Raw genomic sequence first — 22,680 nt, 5'->3', positions numbered from 1 at the left:
GCGGGCTCCTCGGGCGAGCGGAAATCTTGCGTGTGGCGCAGGTCGCGCCCCAGCCCCCGCCGCCGGTAGGACGGGGCGAGGTTCTCTGTCGGGACCGGGCACGGCCTCCGCCGCCCCCGTCGGCAGCGAGATGGCGGCGGAGACCCTCCCGCCATGGCGGCGCGCTGTCCCCCAGCCCCGCCCGACCTCCCTCCCGGCAGGCATGGCGCGGGCCCGCCTCTTCCCCTGGCGTCCTGCGCGGTGATTGGCCCCTCGGGCGTCCCGGGCGGTAGCGGGCGCGCGGCGCGGGCATTTGAACGGTAACGGCCGCGCGGGGCGGTGAGGGGTGAAGTGGGTATCAGGGTTTGGAGGCGGTTGTGTCTGTCTCTCTCTCCCCCTCCCTCGGGTGTAGTTGCCGGGTCCTCCCCCACTCCATTCCTCCCGTCTCCGTGGGTGCCGCCTTCTCCTCCGTCGTTGGCGCCGTTCCGCCCCCCCGAGTGCCCTCCCCGGGAGCGCCCCCCCGCGATCGCGCCCCCCTTCCCCGCAGCCCCGGTGCGGAGCTGCAGCAAAGGTACTTCCCTTCCGACGAGCCTGCTGGAGCGGAAAAGCACAAACGGTGGCTACGCCTTGTCCTTGCAGGCGCGGAGCGGAATAGCGAGGTCCCTCTTCCTCTCAGAATGGCTGCAGGTGGCTATGAGGAAATCCTCAAGTACTACGAATTGCGTGAAACAATTGGGACAGGTAGGCTTAATCTGAACGCACACAGGTGCGTGCGATCTGCCTAACCGCTGGAGTACTTACCTGAGCGCAGACTCACTGTTACCCCAGAATCTACAGGCCGCGTTTCAAGTGTGTCTCTCAGGGGACAGAACGCTGTGAGTGGAGGTCGGTAGCAGCGATCGCTTCTCCCTCTAGCGAAGATGCTGCGCGCTGTGTGCGCTACGGACTCCAGCGTAACTGAGACTGTAGGCCAGAAAGCGTGACATCGCTCTGAGTTTTAAGTGTCTGTTTTTTGAATTCTAGGTGGGTTTGCAAAGGTAAAACTTGCGGAACATCTTCTCACCGGTGAAAAAGTTGCAATAAAAATCATGGATAAACTTGCTCTAGGGGTAAGCCAAAAGATACTTAACAGTCGGTATCGTCTTCTGCTGTTCCTGTGCGTTCTCGAGAACAGAGTGGCCCGACACGTCAGTGCCGCCTGCTTGTCCCGTTGGTTATTGACTGATGCTGTAGACTTGGATGAGTGTTAATAGAAGACCACAAATCTTGTGCTCTGTTGTGGAGAGGGCAACCTTCTCTGGCTGTAAAATTGAGGAAGCTAAAGATGATTACAGTAATTGAAACAGAATGCTGGTGAGGATGCTAACTATTTTACACCTGCCCCTCTGGGTTTTGCTGCTTGGTGTGCCAGAACTGTAGGGCAGTAACAGCAGAGCTGTTGCTGGATTAAATCTGAGCAGCTGAATTGTATGCTGTCATCTCCGTGCTGTGAAATTGTGTGTCTCCCAATAGTCTGACGCTTGCTGTGACGTCCGGGCTGTCCAGGTAGTCGGCAATTTCATACCTTGCTGTTGCGGTTTTTTAGGATGACTTGCCTCGTGTGAAGATAGAAATTGAGGCCATGAAGAACTTATGTCACCAGCATATTTGCCAGTTGTATCACGTGATAGAGACAGCCAAGAAAATATTCATGGTCTTAGAGGTAAGAAACGGCGTTTCTGCCATGGCGAAGGTTCCTGGTTTTAGCTGTAGCGGTGGATGATAAGAGAGTTCAAATGAAACAATTTGTAAAAAGCCTTCCCAATGATGAGCGCGTTCAAGACGCTTCACTTTAATAGTGAAGCTGCTAGTGTGTTCTGTTTTCTGTCTACTTGTAAAAGCCACTCGTCACTGCTTACAGGAAGTGAAATGACTTTAATTCCTACGTTGCGCTTCAGTTATTCTAAAATAGCATCAGCAGGATAGGCGGGACCCCGGACCTCCTGCGTGGTTGTCACCTCCTGGGCCATCTGTACCGCCTGTGATGTTAGTGTGATGTGGCCGTTGCGAGGCGTCAGGCAAGAGTCAGCCTGTTTGTCTCGGCTCGTTTGGTCTGCCGCAGTGCTGGCGTGGGGCGCTTGGGTGCTACTGTGATAAAGCGGGAGGGATGGAAGAGTGTCCTCTGGTAACTGTCCAGTGCTCTGGTTGTTCGGATTTCGTTACTGCATTCTGAAGGTGTTCTCTTTTTCCTGTCTTCACGCAGTACTGTCCTGGAGGAGAGCTGCTTGATTATGTAATTTCTAAGGACCGCCTTTCGGAAGAGGAAGCTCGTGTATTTTTTCGGCAGATTGTTTCAGCAGTTGCTTACGTTCACAGTCGGGGATATGCCCACAGGGATCTCAAACCGGTAAGCCTGAGCAGGGGTCAGATTTGCATAAGTAATAACGCACACCCACTTCTGTTTCTCCATGAGGAGCCAGAGCAAGTTACGTCTTTGCCGTTGTCCTGTGCTTAGAGCTCTTGACCTGTCTTCTTCTGAAAGAGCGTTATTTCTACTTGCTACTGTGCTCCTCAGCTGAGCTGGATGCGGCTATATCTGAGGAAGGACCCTCCCCTGAAGGAGAAGCAGAACAACACGCTCCAGCTGGGAATGGAGCAGAGACACGGGTCTGACTTCCAATGTTGCTTAGGCATTTTTCCTATTCCCTTTGTGCCGGCTTGTACCTGGAGACAGTCTCTATGGTGCTATTCCGTTGTGCAGACTGTCCTGTTTTCACCCCCAAAGGACTCCACTGAAGCTTTCTCGTCTCCGGGCTGAAGGAACTGCCTTTCCCTCAGCCTCTCCTCACTGAGCAAGCGCTCCAGCCCCCCAAGCAGACTCCTGGCCATCCACTCAGCTTACTTCAGTTTGATGTCTTTCCTGTGCTTGGGGGGCAGAGGCTAGATGCACTCTTCTAGCTGGGCTGAACAGAGGACTAGAGTGCCTTCTCCCAATAGCCTGACTGTGCTCCTTTTCCTGTGTCCGTGGTATAGCTGGCCGCCTGTTCTGCCAGAGCAGACCGCTGCCTTGTGTCCAGCTTGCTGTCTGTCACTCCCCCTCTCCCCACCAGGCCCTTCTCAGCAGATGGGAGCTAGTGTTCCCCATCTGGAATACGGGATATGTTCACTAGCAGCCGGTCAAAATCTGCAGAGGAGAGCTTTAGGTAAATTCTAGCTGCTAATGGCAGGAAGAAACAAGGTGAAAGAAGACACGGTGCCTTGGATACTTGGGTTGTAGAAGCTTTCATTACCGCTTTCTCTTTTACCAGGAAAATCTGCTGATTGATGAGGAACATAATTTGAAGCTGATAGACTTTGGACTTTGTGCAAAGCCAAAGGTGAGAGTATCAGTCGCTTTCTCAGAGCAGAGCTAAGTCAGCTACTGCACACACGTGAGAAAAAGCCATGTTTGACTTCCGATTGCAGTGCAGAGACTTGCCCAAAGACCCTAAACTCAAGCTGTTTGCACAGTTTTCATCCAATCGCTAATTACGTGGTGGGGCCTTAACTGTGGGAGAGAGCAGTTAACGGCATGTTATGACCAGACTGTTAGATCGTTTTCTCCTCTTACGCTTCACCTTTTATCCTAATCTGAGGCAGAGATCACCTTGCATGTGTAGCACCTGCTGCCATCTATAAAGGCCCAGTATATTAAGCTTCTGTTGGTGTGCATTTTTCCCTAATAAGTTTTAATGGTGTCTGTCTCTTTTCAGAAGATTTGTGTGTATGTGGAGATTGTGGACTGAATCAAGTAGTTTATTCCGGTTATGGTTACGAATCCTCTGGTTCCACGTGATTGTAGCAAGTTGTTTTCTGAGTTTAAAATTGGTTTCTAGGAGACCTTTAAAGCCATTTGTCAGCTTAACACGTGAGGTGGGTGCTGTTAGGAAACAGTTTAATGGGCAGGTCTTACTGACCCAAGGACAGTTACTTGTCCTCGGATCGTTTTAGCTGCCTCAGGTAAAACTCGGGCATCGGGCAAGCCATCGAGACTATTAGACCATCATCATCTTGGTGCTGTAACGTCGTCTTATTCTGATCTGCCTAGAACAAAGCCCAGGCAAAGCAGTAACATGGTTTTAACAGGGAAGTATTTTTAGTGGTTCTTCATCAAGTTATTGCATTAAATACTGGTATAAATAACCAGCTAGCCTCATGCCCAGTAGCTCTTGCACCACTTCTTCGCAAGTGCCGCCTCTCTTCTCTTTGCAGTTGCAGAGGGAAGTCTTCTTATCAGAGGAGGAGCTGTGGAAAAGGCTGCTTGGGTGGTAGGTGAATGAGCAGCTTGGGATCCGAACGTTTATGGGATACTCGTGGTCTTAGACAATTTTTGCCTAGAGAGGCCATGTATTAATCCAAGGCAAAGTATAAGAATGTAGACGCACAGCAGAGGAAAATGAAGCCTCCGATGCCTCTAATATGTCGTTGCTAGGAGACTTAAGCTGTGTTAAAGCCAATGCTTCTCTGTGTTCAGTTTTCTCTGTTATTCCAGGGTGGCCTTGATTACCATCTGAGCACGTGCTGCGGAAGCCCGGCTTATGCAGCACCGGAGCTGATTCAGGGCAAGGCATATCTTGGCTCAGAGGTACGTGGCACAGTTTTAGGTTAGGGCTCCCCCCGCACCGCCCCCCATTTGTTTGAAGCGGTGCGGTTCAGATACGCTCACGTATCTGGTTTCTCTCTCGGGTACCGCTGGATAACATTGCCTAGGTGGTTCTCAGAAGCCATGTGACTAGCCTCAACGGTCACAGCCTGGAATAGCACGTGGTGCTCTTGGCCACGTACCGTGGAGCTGGCTAGTTCGTCCCGACCAACCCTTCCCTATCATCTCCGTTTGGTGCTGCGTATTTTAGTGCCCTACAAAAGAGTCACCGAAAGTCCTTCCTCCTACTGCACGTTCAAGCAAGGATTTGTTCTGTTAATTATCCAACTCTTGTTGCAAATTTTTTGTGCAGTCTCAGTATCTTGGATGCTTTACCAGGCCTGTCTTTAGCTTGAAATTCGTGCCTGAAAACTTGCTCTCTTTGTACGGCGCAGTGTAGTACAATTTGAGAGAAGAAAAAATGTGGAGGTTGCCCAGCTTGGATTCCACGTCTAGAACATGAGGACCTGCTACTTACCTTTGTGAATCCATCCAAAGCGCTGTAATTGCAATCCCCTCAGACCTCCTAAATTGCTGTGCTGTTGGACGGAGTCAGTCTTTTTTCTTCTGACGTACCTTTGCACCACTCTCCTTGGCCTCTAACTCTTGCTTGCGTTTTTTGGTTGGTTGTTTTAGTTTCCATGAAGTCCAGGCCTTTTCCAGCCTCCTTTTTCTTTGCGGTCCAAGTGGCAATTACAGTGTGAGGCAGTGTGAGGCATGTGTACCTTGTCGTGCCTCTGCAAATAGAGAAGCAGCAGCAGGGCTTTAAAGCTGATTGTAACTGTGCTGATAGCTGTTGTAATCAGTAACATGTTAGTGTACTAAATCCCGTGTGGTATCTCTGAAGTAATTTTTGCCAGTGTAATCCATGTAGGTTGAAGGAATTCAGCAATTTGGTGACCTAAGGAGAGGATATTGGATCTAGTGGTGCCCCAGCTTGTGGGAATTGAAAATTGAATTTGGGTTGTGGGCTTTCTCTTGGGATATGCGGGTTCTGTCCTGCATTATGGAGCCTACTTTTCATGAGTTGTAGGCAGAGTTTGCTAAAGGGGAACAATGTTACCTGTCTCTAAGGCCTTTTAGATCAGGTTTGTGAACTCCCATTCTGATTTTTTAGGCAGATATTTGGAGCATGGGAGTACTGCTGTATGCTCTACTGTGTGGCTTTCTCCCCTTTGATGATGACAATGTCATGACTATCTACAGGAAGATAACGGTAGGTATTGACGGTCCTAGAACACACTAGGAAAAGGCATTGATAAGCGTTGTGCGAGGCCTTTGCTTTTCTCCTGGTGGAACCCGTTGAGCTGTGCCTAGGGGGAAAAGGTGCTATCATCTGCTGACTTTTGTTAACGCTTTGCTACTTTTCCTATCGGTATTTTGCGGTTTTGCTTCCACCTTTGATCAGCCTTAGCAGTACTCTAGCTTGGTCCTGTAATAGGATAGGAAACTGAGTTTCAGGAGACGCATTTTCTTGCTGGTGGGCTGGATTCATCTGGCTTCTCCTTGTATTGCATGGAATAGAATTGCAACGATGTCGTTTGATTTGCCAAAAGTAATGTTCTTAAGTGTCAGCTGTTCTCATGTCTAGGAAAAGCAGGATCCTGCATCTGCTGTTACGCTTTCCTCCTCCAAAATGAGGAGGAAGCGTAAGACACCACAATCAACAGAAGTTGAATAAATAGCAGGTAACAGAATTCAGGCATTGGTTCTCTTTCCCTGCAAACTCCTGCTGATGCAGCTGAACAGCTGCTGTTCCACGTCATACGCACGCCTCTACCAACCACTTCTAAGCTGGCATGAAATTTAGGTTGATAAAGCTTCCAGTAAGTGAGTGGGTGAGGAGGAGCTATGGGGGCTAAGGCCTCTGGCTTCCTCTGCCTCTTTCTCCTTCTCTCACTTAAGAGTCTCATATACCCCCCAAAAAAACCCCGAAAATGCCTCAAGAGCGTTCAAGGACTACTCTGGCCCGGGGCAACTGACAGCCAATCTACAAAAGAAATGGTTTTGGGATGCGTAACAATCAGAGCTCTGCGGAGTGCAGGATTAGTTCAGCAAGTGGCATGGCTTTTTAGGCTGGAATTGGAGCGGACTTGAGTACCTTGACAGAAGACCTGTAGGAAGCCCAGTCTGAGCTGTAAAGAAAGAAAAAAAAAAAAAAAAAAAGAAAAAAAAAAAGCCATGGCTAACTGAGGCAAAGAAATCGTGTAAAGGTGCTGATACTCAGGGGAGTCACCATTCAAATTATGTGACTTTCCTGCTTGCATAATCATAGAATATGTCAAGCTGGAAGGGGCCCGTGAGGATCATGGAGTCCAACTCCGTGCTCCGCACAGGGCTACCTAAAGCTAAACTGTATGACTAAAAACGTCGTCCAGAGCACGTTCGGAAGCACTTGCGCTTTCTCAGTAAAATCACTCTAAAGGGGAATCAACTCGGTCGTCGATCAGACTTGAGCTACCTCTGCCTCTCTGCTTGCGGTGCGAACTGCATTGTCTACCCATTAGGTCAGTATGTGTTGAGAACTTGTCCATTTACAAGCATACTTTAGTAGGATGACGGAAAATCCTTTATGCTGGTCATTACGCCAAGAAGCAGAAGCCGGTAAATGAGCTAACTGCTGCAGGTATTCATCCTCTTAACCTGGTCAATAATTGAAACGTGACCAGAGAGCTTAGATGTGGAGTGGAGATCTTAAGGTTATCAAAGATGATTTCTGCACAGGTATAGGTGACTAACGTGCACAGGAACTGGGAGCTGAGTTGTTTACACCAACAGAATGTTGGCCAGAGAAACTTGTTAAAGTGAAGTGAGAGGACCAAGTTTTAAAACTCAGTCCAGGCACAGGCAAAACCCAATAAAGTCACAGGTGTTACAGTGCAGGCTTGCTCTTTCCACTCTTGAGTATGTTTTAATTTTATCTGGTTGTGAATGGAAAATTGCTTGCAATGAGGACACTTATGCATTGTTGTGGGATTTAATTTTACACGTTATAGATCCTGAAATTTATAGTTATCTCAACTCAGAACTATTGTTTCAAGTCAACATAATAATCTACTGCTTGAATCTCATTAGGATTGTAAGACTTACATTCAATGTTTTTTTCCCTGGAATGTTCCACATCTCTTCATTTGGTAATACTTTTTTAAAAGCCTTTAAGTTTTAATGAAAAATCAAGCATGTGATGTAACTTCAGTAAAAAACCTGATTTCTGGTGTGATCTTATGGATCTGGTAATTATTGCAAGCTATTTACATTCCAGCATTGCCCTTAGTCAAGTAGGTGCTAATTTTGTTTTTCCTTGTCACATGTTCTGTAGCAATAAATTAAAAACAGAATGCAGATTACACGTGCTGCTTGACTTGGCTTAGTTTCAGACTGAAGGTATGTTGTGAAACAGCCTACAAACTGCTTATACATAGCTCATTAGTAGTGTCTGTAAAGCTGTAACTTAAATTCTGTGATGTCAAAGCAATACATGCTCTGCTTAGGAATGTATGTTGCGTATAATACAAACTGTTTGGTTATTTTGTCATCTGTAGAAATAAAATTGCCTTGACAAATTGATAGTTATGTTGTTTCATAATGGCTGTTTACTGAATTTTTTTTAAATTTATTTTTTCTCTATTTTCATTGAGAAGTAAATGATCCTTGATGGTGAATTTGGTTTGGTTTTTAGCTATTTTTGTTGTACCTCCAGTCTGAAAGCTATTTTCAATCTTCTGATCAAGAATTTAAGAAACCCTAGTAAATCATTTGAAAGGAACTTAGCTATCAGATCTGCAACCTTTTTCCTGTCTGCAGTATGAGTAGAAATTGAAACTGTAGCATTAGATGTAACCTATTAAAAAATAGCTAAATGTTGAGGATGGTTTAATTTTAGTGTCTGAAAAGTAGTGATTTCAATGAATATTCACATTTCAAAATGCCTAATATTTGTTCATGCTCCAACATGTTTGCACTTCTAAAATGTCAGTATTGAGTTGATATGATGAAACAATGCAATAAATAAGCAGCAGGTTAGCTGCAGAAGGGGACTGAGGTGGAAATGTCACACAAGCTGAGTGGGTGAAAACTGCAGCTGATAACTCAAACAGCATTTTCCTTACTAACGCAGCTGGGCTTTAGTACCACTCTTAAATTTGTTCAAGCCATTCTTAAAGCTAAGTTTGCATGTGCCTGCTGTTCTTCCTTTTTGACCAAATACAAATGCCACTTTCATCCAAGTATTCAGGAGTCCCTTTTGAGCTAGCTGTTCAAGGTTCTTTCTAAATCCTCTTTTTTTTTCCTGCAGAGAGGAAAATACAGTATTCCAAAGTGGCTATCTCCTTGCAGTACTCGACTACTTAACCAAATGCTGCAGGTATTGCTTACATTCGATAGGTCTACAGATTACTGTTGCATAAGTCAAAACATTACCTCAAGAAATACTTTAAAAATATTCAGTGTTTAAACAAGAAGTTTAATTCTTACAGATTTTTAAAGAAAAGATTAATATTGCCTTCTGCTGAAAATCCTTTGAGAAGAATGATTTGGTATAGAAATAATCGATCAAAGTTTAAATGAGTCTTCAAGCAGCCTGCATTTGATTGTTCTTAATTGTGCTATACAAATAAGAACTGTTTTATAAATTAAGCTAAATGTACTGAACGTGCATTTGGGCTACATCTACGCAATCTAGGAAATGCTAAATGTTCCTGGAACATTTATTGTAACTGTAGGTTCTATAACTAGTCTTCACAGCCTACGTGCTTGACCTTCCTTTTGGGGAAGCTGTGAAACAGTTTGGGTTGCCATTTGAGCTTCTAACTACCGTAAAATTCTGAGTAGAAGAAAAATTGTTTCTACAGTTCTCCACGATTTAAGTATTACCTTGGCTTTTATTGCCCGCTAGGTGGACCCAAAGAAGCGGATTACAGTTAAACACCTATTAAGTCACCCTTGGCTCATGCAAGGTTATTCTGATGCTGTTCAGTGGCAAAGTAAATACCCGGTAAGTACATTTGTCAGATGAATACTAAAGTATTTAATGTAATCTTTACTGGCTTACTACCGTCCTCACAGCGTGGGGGTGTGAAGGCATTTCTCCAAAGATGAACTTTGAGATGGCCATGGCTCCTTTCTGATTCCTTCTTGCTGTCAAAATGTTATTACTTTCTCTTGATTTCTTTTGAGGTGAAATTTCAAGTGTGTTTTCATTGTATTCTGCTGCTGATTCATCTTGATTTGCAAAATAACTGACTCCTCATCAAAATATGAAGTATTTTCACATATGAATGACCAGCTGATTCTCCAGGCTGCTTGGTCAATACTTTGTTTCAGATGAAAACCACAAATGTTCTTGAGAGCACGTTAGATGTAATTATGGTTTATCTTGCATCTAGTCCTCAGTCCTTGCTGAAAACTGCTAGCTTGAATAAAAATTTGACCATGCTGAAAGTATGTCTGTCGTGTCTCTCTATCACTTGTTTTACTTGTGTGAGAGACTAAGGTAGCATGGAGAGGAAAAAAATAAAATAATCTAGCTGGCAGTAGTAAGTACTGAGTAGTTCATGCATATTTGCAGGGAATGCCTCCCTTTAGCCACCGGATGCCACTGTTTCTCTAGAAAAAGAAGAGCTTTACTGTGTTCGCAGCATCAGTTCTAACTGGCTCTAGAAAAGATGTGCATGTCTGATAGCTTTGAATATTTAAGAAGAGATGAAAGTGTAGCTTCTCTTCTAGTAAAAATCTCATCTGCTATCAGGCTTTCCTGTTTGAATTCACAGCCTCTCACCAAGGCGGGGCCAGACTGTGGAGTTGTTGAACTTGTATTATTTTTTTCAGCCTGTTCTCTGCAATATTTAGCTATGATGCTAACTGAAAATACAAGGTCTAAAATCATGGTTGATTATTGGCTCAGCCCACTGGGTTTCACGATGGTTTCAGTCAGATATGAATTATGAGGCAACTTGAAAACCTCATGTTTCAATATCCGTTATGTTCTTGCAGTTGGGACATCTTGATGAAGACTGCATAACAGAGCTTTCTGTGTTTCATAAAAAGAGCAGGGAGAGTATATCAGAATTAATATCAGAGGTAAGAAGTATGTATCAGTAACTTACAATAATTAAACACAGTAATACAGTAAATAAACTTACTGTATTAACAGAGTCATGCTTGCTTATTAAGTATGAAATTTTGAATACTTGTCAGAATTAAGGAGGCCCTGCAGAACTCCAGAACCTAGATGTAGCTTATAACTATAGTTCTGAAGTTCAAATTTGTGTTTTTTTTTTTCCCCTTTTCCTCTAATTTGCTCACGATGTTTCCTAAACTTTACTGTTATTTCCCACCATGGTAAAATCGTGAATCTCTTAAAGTCAAAATAGATTTGCAGAAATTTATAGTTGAACAACAGGTGCCATTTGCTGCATTAATTTTTTGCTTTGAAATGGTTCAATAAGTAAGGCGGTGGGGAGGGGAAGAGTAAGAGAAAAATATCAGAGCATCACCCAGACTATAAAATATATTTTGGGGAGTTACTATTCACAGTTTTTTTAAAAAGTGAATATGTTTAGTCACTTACGAATACAAATGACAAAAGGCGAACTGACTACTTCTAGAAGAACTGTGTCAATGCTAATAATGACATTGCAAGCTGCAGAAGAGACTTTAAACATGATGCCTTCTCAAGCTTTAACCTAAATCTCAAAATTCTCCCTTGAAATTGAATGTTTTCTTCTTTGTACATGGTACCAGTGACATAGTTCTTTGCTTTGGAAAAACTGTCAGGGTTCCCACATAAATGTAGAAGAAACAGACTTTTAAAATGTGTGTGATACTTCAGATGGATTTTTGGAGTTAATACTTGTTCTTCTGTTGTAGGAAATAATCTGTCTACACAGGGAAAAGTCCTCCCAAATAGGTTGGTGGCATTTGCATAGCGCTTTATTGGAGGAGGACTTCTAATCCTTTGTAACTAATTCAAACTAATTGTACTATGCTGCAAACGTGTCAGACATTGTATTCGTGTTCCTCACACAAGCAGCGTTGCTGAAAATTATGCAAGAAGTTGGTGCCACTCACAGGGGAAGAATGGAGAGGGAGAATTCCAAAAAACTGAGTCTCTGGTTGAAATATTGGCTAAACTGTATTAATAGCTTTGCCATTCACTTCAGGAGATACGTTCTGGCCCCAGTATCAGTTTCTTGTTCTCAGACATATAGTGTGAATCAATTGAAGTCTGAAACACACTTAGGTGGTCAAATGTTAGGGGTGCACATCAGGCAGAAAAACTTGCAGAAATGCAGAGATTTTCAGGAGGCTGAGCTTGCTTTGTACTTACAGTGTTTACAAGGAGGAGATTAAAATACCCTTTTGGGTTTTTTCCCCCCTAGTGGAAATATGACCAACTGTCAGCAACATACCTCTTGCTTCAATCCAAGAAGGCTCGTGGTGAGCGTGTGTGCTTAGAGGTTGCAAGTCTAACAGGGCATGCCCATACAGCACAATCAGCAGACCTTGAGGTAAGTTTTAGAATTTGACAGGACAACATACTGGTAAAAATGCTGCTCTGCATTAACAAAGCTCTGCCTGGGAAAAGAAACTGGGGCCCCAAACATCAGTAAGAGAGCATGTGTGCAGTCAGCCAAAGTCTTGGTCATTAAACAGTTCAGTCTCCTCATTAGCATGTTTTAGCAAGCTGGGCTGCTTCTACGAATTGACATTACTTGAATAACTGTCTGGGAGGACATGGTGCATTATAAGTATCACGCAGAATGTCCCCTTGGTTGTTCAGGGAAATGGACTAAAATTGCCCATTGTCTGTCCTACATAACCGTTCCAGATTTTCCCGTGATGTCTACCTTATTACTGCACTCTTTTACATTAGTCTTTCAATATTTTTGTACCTTGCTAGTTGCGTTTAGCATGGCTTAGTAAGGAAAGTCTTCTGAAACATCCTGGCATGTCGTCTGGGCAGCCTACTTTGAGATGATATGGACACTGCATGAGCTGATGGTCAGAGGGGAGAGACCCCTCCCTTCCTCATCCTTTTCCTTTTAGAACACGATCCCAGAGAGGATTATGTTTGTTTTGAGTAAAGGAAACATGTTGCTGATGTTTTCCTGATGAATTGGATTCTCAAGCGGTTTTGTATATCTTACGGTAATTTCTGTTTCTGTGGTTTGGTAGCGAAGTGCAAACAGGACGCTTCAGAACTTGTCTAAAGTTGCTAAATTGCTTGCAGTATCATATATAATACACAGTTATATGTGATGTCAGTGATACTTGTCTGTTTGACAAACTCAATATTCAGTAAAATTGCAGACTTTCTATTAGCCATTCCCCCTCGAACAGTGACACCTGTGTAATATTGTTAACTAGCTATCTGAATGTGCTAGTCTCTGCATAGAGACAAGCACTCAGAATAAATATTCCTTATGTATCTGATTCAGTTGCATGTAAATCACTTCAGTTCACTCATACAACTGCTCTGAAATGCAGATGAGACTTCTAAGACTACCAGTGCTCCATAACATCATGAATCATAAGTGTTGCTGAATATGCATAGTGTGATTTCCATGATCATGGTGGGTTAGTCTTCTACACTCAGATGATTTTAAGGTGAAGGTTCTCTAGGTTCAGTGGTGCTGGTGCTGTGAAGTTACTTCATCTCTAGTGTCCTAGGTAAATTGAGCTGGGTAATGCTACTAAACGTGCATCATGCTTTCACGGGTGACTCCGAAAATCATGTCTACACATCAATTCTTTAGTTCTTCTACAGCACTTGGGACATATTTAGCTTACCTGCATGTAGGTACTGTGAGTGAATATCAACTGAATTTGCTGAAATACCCAACTAGTAAAGTTCTCTAGTTAGAGCTGGTATACTGTGAAGACAACCAAGGAAATGGAACCTTTACCTTAGCCAGCTTCTGAATCTGGTGTCACAAGCTTGTGTGTTGTGCTGCCTTATTTGAAGCAATTTAACATGGAAGGATATTCAAAAGAAGTCACCATGGCATGAATCTCTTCTGAAACACGAAAGCCAAGGAATGCTGTTAAGGCATTCGTATTGTAATGGAATATGATTTCAACTACAATATCAGGCTGTTGGCTTCTTGGCTATAGCTAGCAGCCCTCTGGTAAGGTCTTTTTAATAAGTCATCCTATTAGGTCTGGTAGAATGCAGGGAAGCTTGGTTTCTATTCCAGTAGTAATAAGAGGTCTGATCCTTGATCACAGGCTAAAAGAAACTTACCTGCCAGTAGAACATATCTTCCTAGAATGATATCTATTCCATCTGAGAACTGATAATTTAAAGTAATTGTATGCAATTTCACTGAAGTGGTATGAAACTAATCCTTGGGAAGAGGTTCCTGAAAATGACAGAAGGTGTTAGAAACTGAGGTTACTGTGATATACATCTGATTGTATGTGGTGTGAGCCATGAGGGTTAGCAATCTTGGCTGAAGCTATGAATACTGTGATTTAATAAATTACAGCTTCTCAGGGCTAGCAATTCGATGAAGGTTTCTGAATGCTAGTTCAAGTACTGTTGCACATTCCATAATCTTATGTTTTGGTTGTAATATGTTTACCTTTATCCAGCCCCCTTCCAGACTTCACTGCGTTCTTTCCAGCTTATTATTTGGCTTGTGGTAAAAAGAGCTTGTGGTCCAAGTCTTGAAATCAAAGGCAGGTATTTTTTGAGTTGCTTCTCTTCTTTACACAGGTCATGAAAGGTGACTTGGCAATGGTGTTTTGAGAATAATTTCACATCTGCTTTTTATGAAAATGACAAATCCACAGTGGCGATATTAAAGCTGTATTGTAAAACTTAGGTCACCAGCATGGGAACTTCCATTAGCTGTTAACCATAATTAGGAACTTTAAAAAGAAATAAGATTTAGATTTTAATGACACTTTGCTGATGAAATCTTCCTTTTAGTAGTGCAGTGGAATCTCAACTCAATCTTTCTTTTCAGTCTGAAGAAACCACAACGTATGAAGACCTTCCAGACTGCAGTGAAGTGCCACATGCATTTGGATTGATGGAGTTTTCTGATGCAGCTTCAGTGTTTGAAGAATCTCCATTAGAAGAATTTATTCTGAATAATCGCAGAACAAAGCAGGTGTTTGGAGAATAATTACTAATTACTTTAAAAAACAAAAGATATACAATTTCAATTAAAGAAAAAAAATCTTATTCTCATTGTACATGAAACTTATTACATGTTTAAATGTTTGGTGCACCCTGGCCAAGGGGAGTTACAAAGTGAGTAAAGACATTTTTAAAAATATACCTGAACATAAATAGTGGCTTCGTCTATTTATACGTTGTGATTCATTGTATGAGAACTCGAGCTTTGACATTTTCAAAAAAACCAGCGTATAGGGAATGAGGAAAGGAACATTTAAAAACTGACAGGAAAACAACAGGGTAGAACAAACAAGATCTCAGAGCTAGGCTATAGCTGGACTAGTCTGTGAAGGTTTAGCCTGTCTGTATTGGACAAGCAAATCTAATGCAGCTATTAAAATTTCACAGTCAAATTAAATGAAAACTCTTAGCTGTGTTTAGATGAGCTGGTGAGGAATAGTCTTAAATGTGCAAGCTGAGGAATTTAGAAGAGCAGATAAAAAAATAGCAAATTACTTGAGATGCTTATTAGCAAGTTATAGAGGGAATCAGAGGTATTGAAGAGTTTTTAACTATTTTGCTCAATAGCCAAGCATTCTATGGTATTTTTAAGCTGCTTCAATTTTAGAATTTCCTTGTCTGTAACATTACTGGATGTATCAGAATACAACAAAGAATGTCTTTTTTTTTTTTTTTGTTACATCTCGTAGCATTCAAGGCATGATGCTCAACTGAATGCTACTGAATTCACACTGTCAACTCCAGTGACAAGAAAAGTGGCACCAAAGAAGCATGAAAACAAAGAGAATGTTGATACAGCGTCAGCTTTAAGAAATGAAATGCCTTTTGCGCTTCCTGCTCCAAAGATTCCCTTTGCAAAGAGTCACGTTGAGACGCAAGTACAAACCACGGCCTTTCAGGCGCCTGCCTTCGAAGGTAAGGTGAATGTAACTAATGAAAAGTCAGAACATGAATTTTGCTTAGGAATTATTGTAAATCAAAATAAGAACACAGTAGTTGTTAATCCAACACACCTTTTTCTGGAAGACTTAACTTTTTTTTCCATATTCACCAGCCTGGTTCTTCTAGTGCATCTGGTAAGGTGCTGCAGGAGGCTTAACCATACATCAGGGCACACTACTTGTATGTAATTACAGAAGTCATTGCTGCTTACAGGATCATACGTGCATGTCTTTTGGCACACTCTGACTCAAAGCCAAGTGCTGTGTTCCTAGAACTTGTATCAGGTTCCACTTTTCCATGAAGGTTGAGAACACAAAACTTTTGGGTTTCTCATGCATCAGCATTTTCATCATATTATCAGTATTTCACAGTAACAGTCCAGTGTGGCAGTGAAAATACTTCCATTAACTATGTTTAGATCTCAGTCATGTGCTAGGCCACAGAACTCTGTCTAAATTATGTCAGATTTTGAGTTACCAGAAATTTCAGTTCTCAGCTTGTCTAGTCCATTTTTTTTAAAAAACGATGGATCCTGTATGTACATTACCTTTCCATTCAACCATCAACGTAAAGGTTTTAGCGTTTACAGGTCCAACACCAACTCTGTCCTTCAAATGCCAAGGACTTACGATAGGAGACACTTCTGGGTGCTAAGGAACACTGTTCAGAAACAGTAAGTCTTTGCAGGCTGATTCAATGGACACACTGCTTTTCAGTGATGTCCTTCGTAAAGGATTTGAGGAAGTGCACTACAAAGACTAGTTGTTTATGAGTTTGACTTTTGTCTTAAGATTGTATGTGGTAACTTGTGAAGCTTGACTTCATGGAAAGTTTGAAAAGCCAAGCAGGTACTCCTTCTGAAATGGGAAATGCAGAAACACTGTTTCAGCTCACTTTAGTGAGGTATTTCTGAGCATTAAACAATTAAGAGCTAATTCTTTGTTTCACTGAAAGGTCTGTGATTCAGGAAAGGTAGTATTAATACTTTCTTAGTGATAGAAAAGTGGAAATGTGCATTGGAAATTGAGATCATCGCTTTCTGGGGCCAGGTGCAATTCTGTACAGAGCTGAAACTTTGAACATTGAGGTGGGGTTTAATTGTAACAACTTATTTGCTGACTGTTTCACTTGGTGTTTGCTTCTACGTATTCAAAGCCACGCTCTACAGAACTCTGTCAATGTGTGGGCAGTAGCACTTTTTAGGCTGTTATGCAGTGTGTATTATTAAACGTGGCTATATAAACTCACACCCTTCATATAAGGGAAATGCCTTGGTGAAGAACTCAACTATTTGACACAGGTCAGTATTTATTCCAGGACCAGTGGCAGAGCAAGAAAGCAATTCTAATCCTCTTCCATTCCAAATTTCTAATATTGAACTGCATTGGCTGCTCCAAGGCTTGACTTGCAGAACTCTGGGGAAATCAGTCACAGTTTTCTTTGTAGCATAGGGGTAGTATTGTTTTTATATTAAAAACATATTTTATCATTCTGAAGACACAGGCCTGAGACAGAAAAGGGGGCTGGTTTTAGAAATAAATAATTAATCATGATAAATTCTTGCCGAAGAAAAGAAAATCCTTTATGCAAAAACATACCTACTTTGGCTTGGATGCTTTCTTTCAGAGAGCCAGTTCACTGCAGTCACCCCAATTAAGAAACCAACAAACCCAACACACACAGATGAATTGACAGCAGCCAAGGTTCTTCCCGAAAGAAGGTAAATGTCCAGTTATTTGTGTACACTTCTGATTTAGAGCAGGGCTACCTTAATCCATGTACTGCCTAGGAAGCCTTGTTACAACAGCAAGCTGTTATTTCCATTTTCTTGGTAAAACCCTTCCTAAAACCTCTTTCTATGTTTGCTAGAAAAGGCTGAAGGCAGAGAAAAGTTTTAAAACTATGTAACTCAATTATCTTCAGAATATATTTCTATTTTCCATAATGCAAGTTCCTTCTTGTTCCAGTTCCCCAGAGGGCTACGCTTTCTATATACACCTCTGGATTTAAATCGCAACTGACTTTCAAACAGAAACTCATAATACACTGTGCTTCCTTTGGTTTTCTTCATTCTGTCAGGTCTGGTTATATTTTAGTGACATATCTGAAACAACTGATTTCTAACACTGAGGAAAAATTACTACTTTGGTCATGTAACAGGTGTCATTCAGTGGAGTTAGATCTCAACCTAGCTCATGTGGACAGCAGCCAAAAGAAGAGAAAAGCCAAAATATTTGGAAGTCTTGAAAAAGGCCTTGATAAAGTGATCACAATGCTTACACCAAGCAAAAGGAAACGACATGCTAGAGATCGTCCAAGGAAACTTAAGGTATGGCTGCTGGAAAAATCTTACATGAAAAGAACCATAATTATTGAAAACATCCAATACCTCTAGAGCTGGTCTTGTGAAAACTTCTGTGATCAGACTTGCCTGCATTCAGCTGCACTTTACTGCAGATCTTATGGCATCTCTGTTGACATGGCAATGTCCCAGTTTTCATCCAGAGATATCGTGTTTTTCTGGGCTCAGGCAAGTCATCAACAGATCAAGGGAGGAGTTCGTCCATTGCTTTTTATATCCCACCTAAACCAAATGGGAGGGAAGTAGGAAGGCTTTAAAGGAACCCTAGCTGAATACTTTTAATAATGCTATTTGTATAGAGATAATGATAGTTCTCCCACTAAGAAAATAAGTTAAGAACATTCCTGGTTTAGATTTCTGTTGTCCAGGAGTGATATGTCTGTTCCAAGATAGTCTTTAATCCCAGGTTCTCTTGACGTCTAAACTTAAAGCCTAAATAACTACACCTTATGAAAGAATTTCTGACACTGTCAGCATAATTTTGATTTTTAAAGTTTTTATGTCACTGTTTTAAAGTTTTTATGTCACTGTTTTAAAGTTTTTATGTCACTGTTTTAAAGTTTTTATGTCTGAGCCAGTTGGCTATTTACCCTTCTTTACATAGTCGTAGAAAAAGCAGTTCCTCAGATAGGGCACTGGACAGAGCACTTCAAAATTACATTAATAATTTGTTCCTACCAGAGTTGACTCATGAGGTTAATATTAACTTTGTAGAATACACATCAAATGGCGTTAGCATAAGACTAGTGTAGGGAACAGAAACGTGTACATCACTCAAAAGTAACTAATATACTTGAAGTTATACAGGGAAGAATTTATACTTGCATCTGTAGATTACATGTTTGAAAAACATGATTAACATGAGAGGCAAGACTGTCACTGAGGCATAAACAGGTCCATAGAAATAAGTGATGTACACCTTCAGCTGTGACTGGCTCCTGGAGCTGCAGCTGTTAGGACACCCACTGTACAGTAAGGACTGTCTATCAGTAAAAGGACCACTTTGTTTTGCAGCCTGTGTAAATGGAAATCAGCTACTGTATTCCAGTTGGAATCTTTTCCAAGAGGCACTTGTAAGACTGGCACCTTGCCTCTGACAAGTTCAGGACATATGTTGGGCTATGAACCTGAGCAACTCATCAGGCAGGAGTCCAGAGTGTGCCCATGATTCAGGAACCTGAGCAGTTGGGAACAAAAGCTAGATCTTCTGTCTCTAAAAGCTTTTATCCTTCTGCATTGGCTTCCCTTGTCCATAGTATATGAAAAATTGTTGATGGATGTCTAGGGACACTGGAGTACAATAGGGGAAGACCCAACCTTATTTCAGTGTTACAGCGGTTATGGCAGCGAGTTGCCTATGTTTTAGGCTGAACAAGAACTGTAAGAAGCAGTCTTTGACTTTGCATCCTCAACCTATGTTCATTTGTCAAGCTATTTTATGATCCTGTCTTCTTTCATTTGCTTCTGTGACTCCAGAAGCTGGATAGAGCATTTGTGGCATATTACAGCTGGCTTATACTTTCTCTCATTACATATGGGTGTCTGAACGCTGTTCAAGAAGTCACCTCTTGGACGAGTGAAATAAACCCCCATAAGAGTAAACTTTCAAGTAGTAAGTTACCTTTTTTTCTTTAAACACGGTGACGCGTGGCACCATGAGGCATTTCCAGAACTAAAGCATGTTCCTGGATACTGGAAGCGCTCAGTCTCAGCTAGGCAACACACAGCAGCCGATGTCCCAGCTGCGGAGTGTGCGGTTGGGTGCTCTGAGCGCAGTCCGGTGGCTGTCTCCTGTAGTCCTCTCCAGGTATTGCCTCTAGCTACTGACAAAACTTCTAATAGCCTCCGTGCTGCCCTGGCCCACCACAGCTACTTTGGATTTTATGATAGATCATGGTTTGGACATGCCTGGACACTAATTGTCCAGCAGTTGTTTAGTGTTCCTGCTGCTACTGCAATGCCTTAATTATGATAATATTGGGAAGTTGAAGCATTTGTCGCTATGATGATGTGTTCAGCAGCTTTTCTGAAAACTTTTCATAATGTCCTCAGTTTTAGGAGAAAGGTTTTTCTTTTTTTTTTAATGATCTGACTACTTTTAGGCACACTGTAATGTTACCACCACTCAGCTACTGAATCCAGACGAACTGCTGAATGAAATAATCAGTGTTCTTTCAAAGAAGCATGTGGAATATGTTCAGAAGGGGTAAGTGGAAAGTCTGATGACTTCAACTTGTATTTGTCTAAATAGTCAGTGCTCCAATCCTTGATAAAGTGAAGTATTTAAACTTACTTTCTCAGCCCACACTGTAAAACACAATTTTATAGAAAGCGTACAGAGCACTAAATGAATGTGTGCAATAAAACTTGTCCACAGAATGCAAAACAGTGTTAAGTGAGCTCTGATAGAGCTCTTTGAAGAGGTGTGAACTAGGCAAATCTATGCACAGATAACAGTGAGGTAGCTCTTAGAGGCCGATGTGAATTCTGCCTCTCTCGTGAGAAATTGTAAATACAAAAGGTTTGTTAGGGTACAGCCACATGACCAAATCAGACACTTTTGGGAGATAATGTGAATACCTTTTAACCCTCATTCTTGGCAGTTAAAAGACATGGGCATTTAGGCAAGAGATCAGTATATTTTAAAAGCTGCACAGAATCCACACACCTTTGTGTGGATTATTTTAATTTGTAGGGTTTCTATTTAAATTTGTAGGATTTACTAACTAGACTTAAGGTTCTGAGAGTAAGATTTGGTTCCTAGTTCTGATCAAAGCTTAATGTTTGTTTCCTCATTTCCCAATGCATGATAGAACTGTTGTGCTCGCTTATGAATACGCATTTTCTAAGTTGAATATTTAAATGATAGGTATTGTAGAATGTAAGTGTATGCTTCAATCTCAGATGCGTTTTCAGGCTCAGAGTCTGGAAGGATACTGAACTGCACAGAAGCACCTTCTCCCATTGTAGCGATTTAAACTTCACATTCAGTTTTGCTACTTTTCACACCAGCTGAGCTGTAACCGGCCTCTCAGGGGTGTCTCTGCAGGAGGAGAGTAGTCTTGTTTAGGAAGAATGCAGGAACATCTCTGTCCTTCCAGCTCTGCACTCTGAGACGCGGGGTCTGTGGCTAGCAGCGGTTCCTCTGGCCGGGTAGGACATTGGTGCTACATGTAGATACTTGGGCACAACGATGGCGTTCTGGGACTAAAGTATTCAAAGGTCCGAGTTCATCAAATTCTGGGTTGTTTCCCAATATTCTGAACAGCAGCGGGATAATTTCTGTAAAGCACTTTTACTAATTCAAAATTACGCTGCAAAACTAACATTGAATAGCTCAATGATTATTCTGTTTTTCCTTTTTTGTACAGTTATACCCTGAAATGTCAAATGCTGTCAGATTTTGGCAAAGTAACTATGGAGTTTGAGTTAGAAGTGTGTCAACTCAGTAAGACTGAAGTAGTGGGTATCCGGCGACAGCGGCTTAGGGGTGATGCCTGGGTCTACAAGAGACTGATGGAAGATATCTTGTCTAGCTGCCAGCTGTGACTGGCTGATGCATGTGCTGATAAAGCAGCAGCTTGGTACGGAGGCTTTAATCACAATGTTCTAGAAAGGTCTGTTCAGAAAAGCAATTCTTTGTTTCATTCACAGCTGCATTTGAAGAATCTGTAGTCTTTCTCAGGTTCTTAACCGTCCCTCTTTGTACATATGCCTTCTGTATGTTTCCTTTAATATAAAGCTTTGTAATAAATGTTCTGCAGTTCTTCTGAAATAAAATTCTGTAAGCTGTCCCCCTTCTTGCATATTTTTCACATACATGGGTGAAAAAATCATTGGTGTTTGTACGCTGAAGCTTATTTTGGTATGTCTTCAGTTATCAAGTACATGTGGTACAGAAATAGTGATTTGCATAATTCTCTTCTTGTCTCTGCTTAAGTAGGATTTATTGAGATCATTAACTAAGTCACAGCTGTGGTTCCCAGAGTTACACTATATGCTTAATGTTGTACAAAATAGGACTGTCTTCAATAAATGTGAAGTCAAGAGTGCTAGGATTTAAACTATGATCCCATATAAAACATTACTGTATCTCATTACAAAGCCTCGGTGATGCTTAACAAGTGTATGTTCTTTCTGACGCTCCTGTGTTAAGCGATGATCAGATTGCTGTGTGAAGAACAATAGCACCTTTGAACTGTTTTGAAAAGAGAAGGCATTTGTAAACCTGACTGTCTACAAGGAGTTCAGAGTGACACCTTTAGCAGTGCCGGGTGCACATCTTGAGCACTAGAAATAAAATTAGCGGTACATGAAGGCAGCTGTGGCATATGCTGTGTGCAAACCCCACATTATTGCCCCTTAAGTAAAGCCCGAGGGTCATGCATGGAAGGGTTGGGTAGGTGGATAGTTAAGCCTCGTTACATCAGACAGGGAAAGGAATAGGGATGTTTTTAGTGCTTTTCAAGAAAAGGTAGAAAAGTTTGCAGGGATATACGAAAGGATAGAGCTGCTGCTCCTTTAAGGGCTTCTGGTCAAGAACATTTTAGGTGCAGAAGGTGATAATACGGAAAAAGGGACAAGATGAAC

The 22,680-nt window shown here is 42.0% G+C and overlaps 1 protein-coding gene across 10 annotated transcripts; it reads left to right on the top strand.

Annotated features, from left to right (window-relative positions):
* The first annotated feature begins 223 nt into the window (after window positions 1–223).
* Window positions 224–21,884, top strand: MELK (maternal embryonic leucine zipper kinase). Of its 10 annotated transcripts, none has more exons than XM_075078260.1 (18): window positions 224–299; window positions 619–720; window positions 1,003–1,088; window positions 1,565–1,681; window positions 2,222–2,365; window positions 3,267–3,335; window positions 4,490–4,582; window positions 5,757–5,855; window positions 8,934–9,002; window positions 9,534–9,632; window positions 10,631–10,717; window positions 12,019–12,147; window positions 14,611–14,757; window positions 15,476–15,701; window positions 17,355–17,448; window positions 17,889–18,057; window positions 20,193–20,296; window positions 21,462–21,884. In XM_075078260.1, the coding sequence occupies exons 2-18, from the start codon at window positions 657–659 to the stop codon at window positions 21,637–21,639; spliced, it is 1,974 nt and encodes a 657-aa protein (XP_074934361.1). In that variant the 5' UTR covers window positions 224–299; window positions 619–656; the 3' UTR covers window positions 21,640–21,884. The 10 variants fall into 10 exon arrangements, with proteins under 10 accessions (XP_074934361.1, XP_074934366.1, XP_074934362.1 ...); XM_075078261.1 differs by having other exon boundaries at window positions 295–330; XM_075078262.1 differs by lacking the exon at window positions 224–299 and adding an exon at window positions 383–550.
* The last annotated feature ends 796 nt before the right edge of the window (window positions 21,885–22,680 follow it).

Source organism: Phalacrocorax aristotelis, chromosome Z, assembly GCF_949628215.1.
Source record: "Phalacrocorax aristotelis chromosome Z, bGulAri2.1, whole genome shotgun sequence".
NCBI classification, from domain to species: domain Eukaryota; kingdom Metazoa; phylum Chordata; class Aves; order Suliformes; family Phalacrocoracidae; genus Phalacrocorax; species Phalacrocorax aristotelis.
Note: the sequence above shows the minus strand (reverse complement) of the source record. Positions and strands in the feature narration are given on the sequence as shown.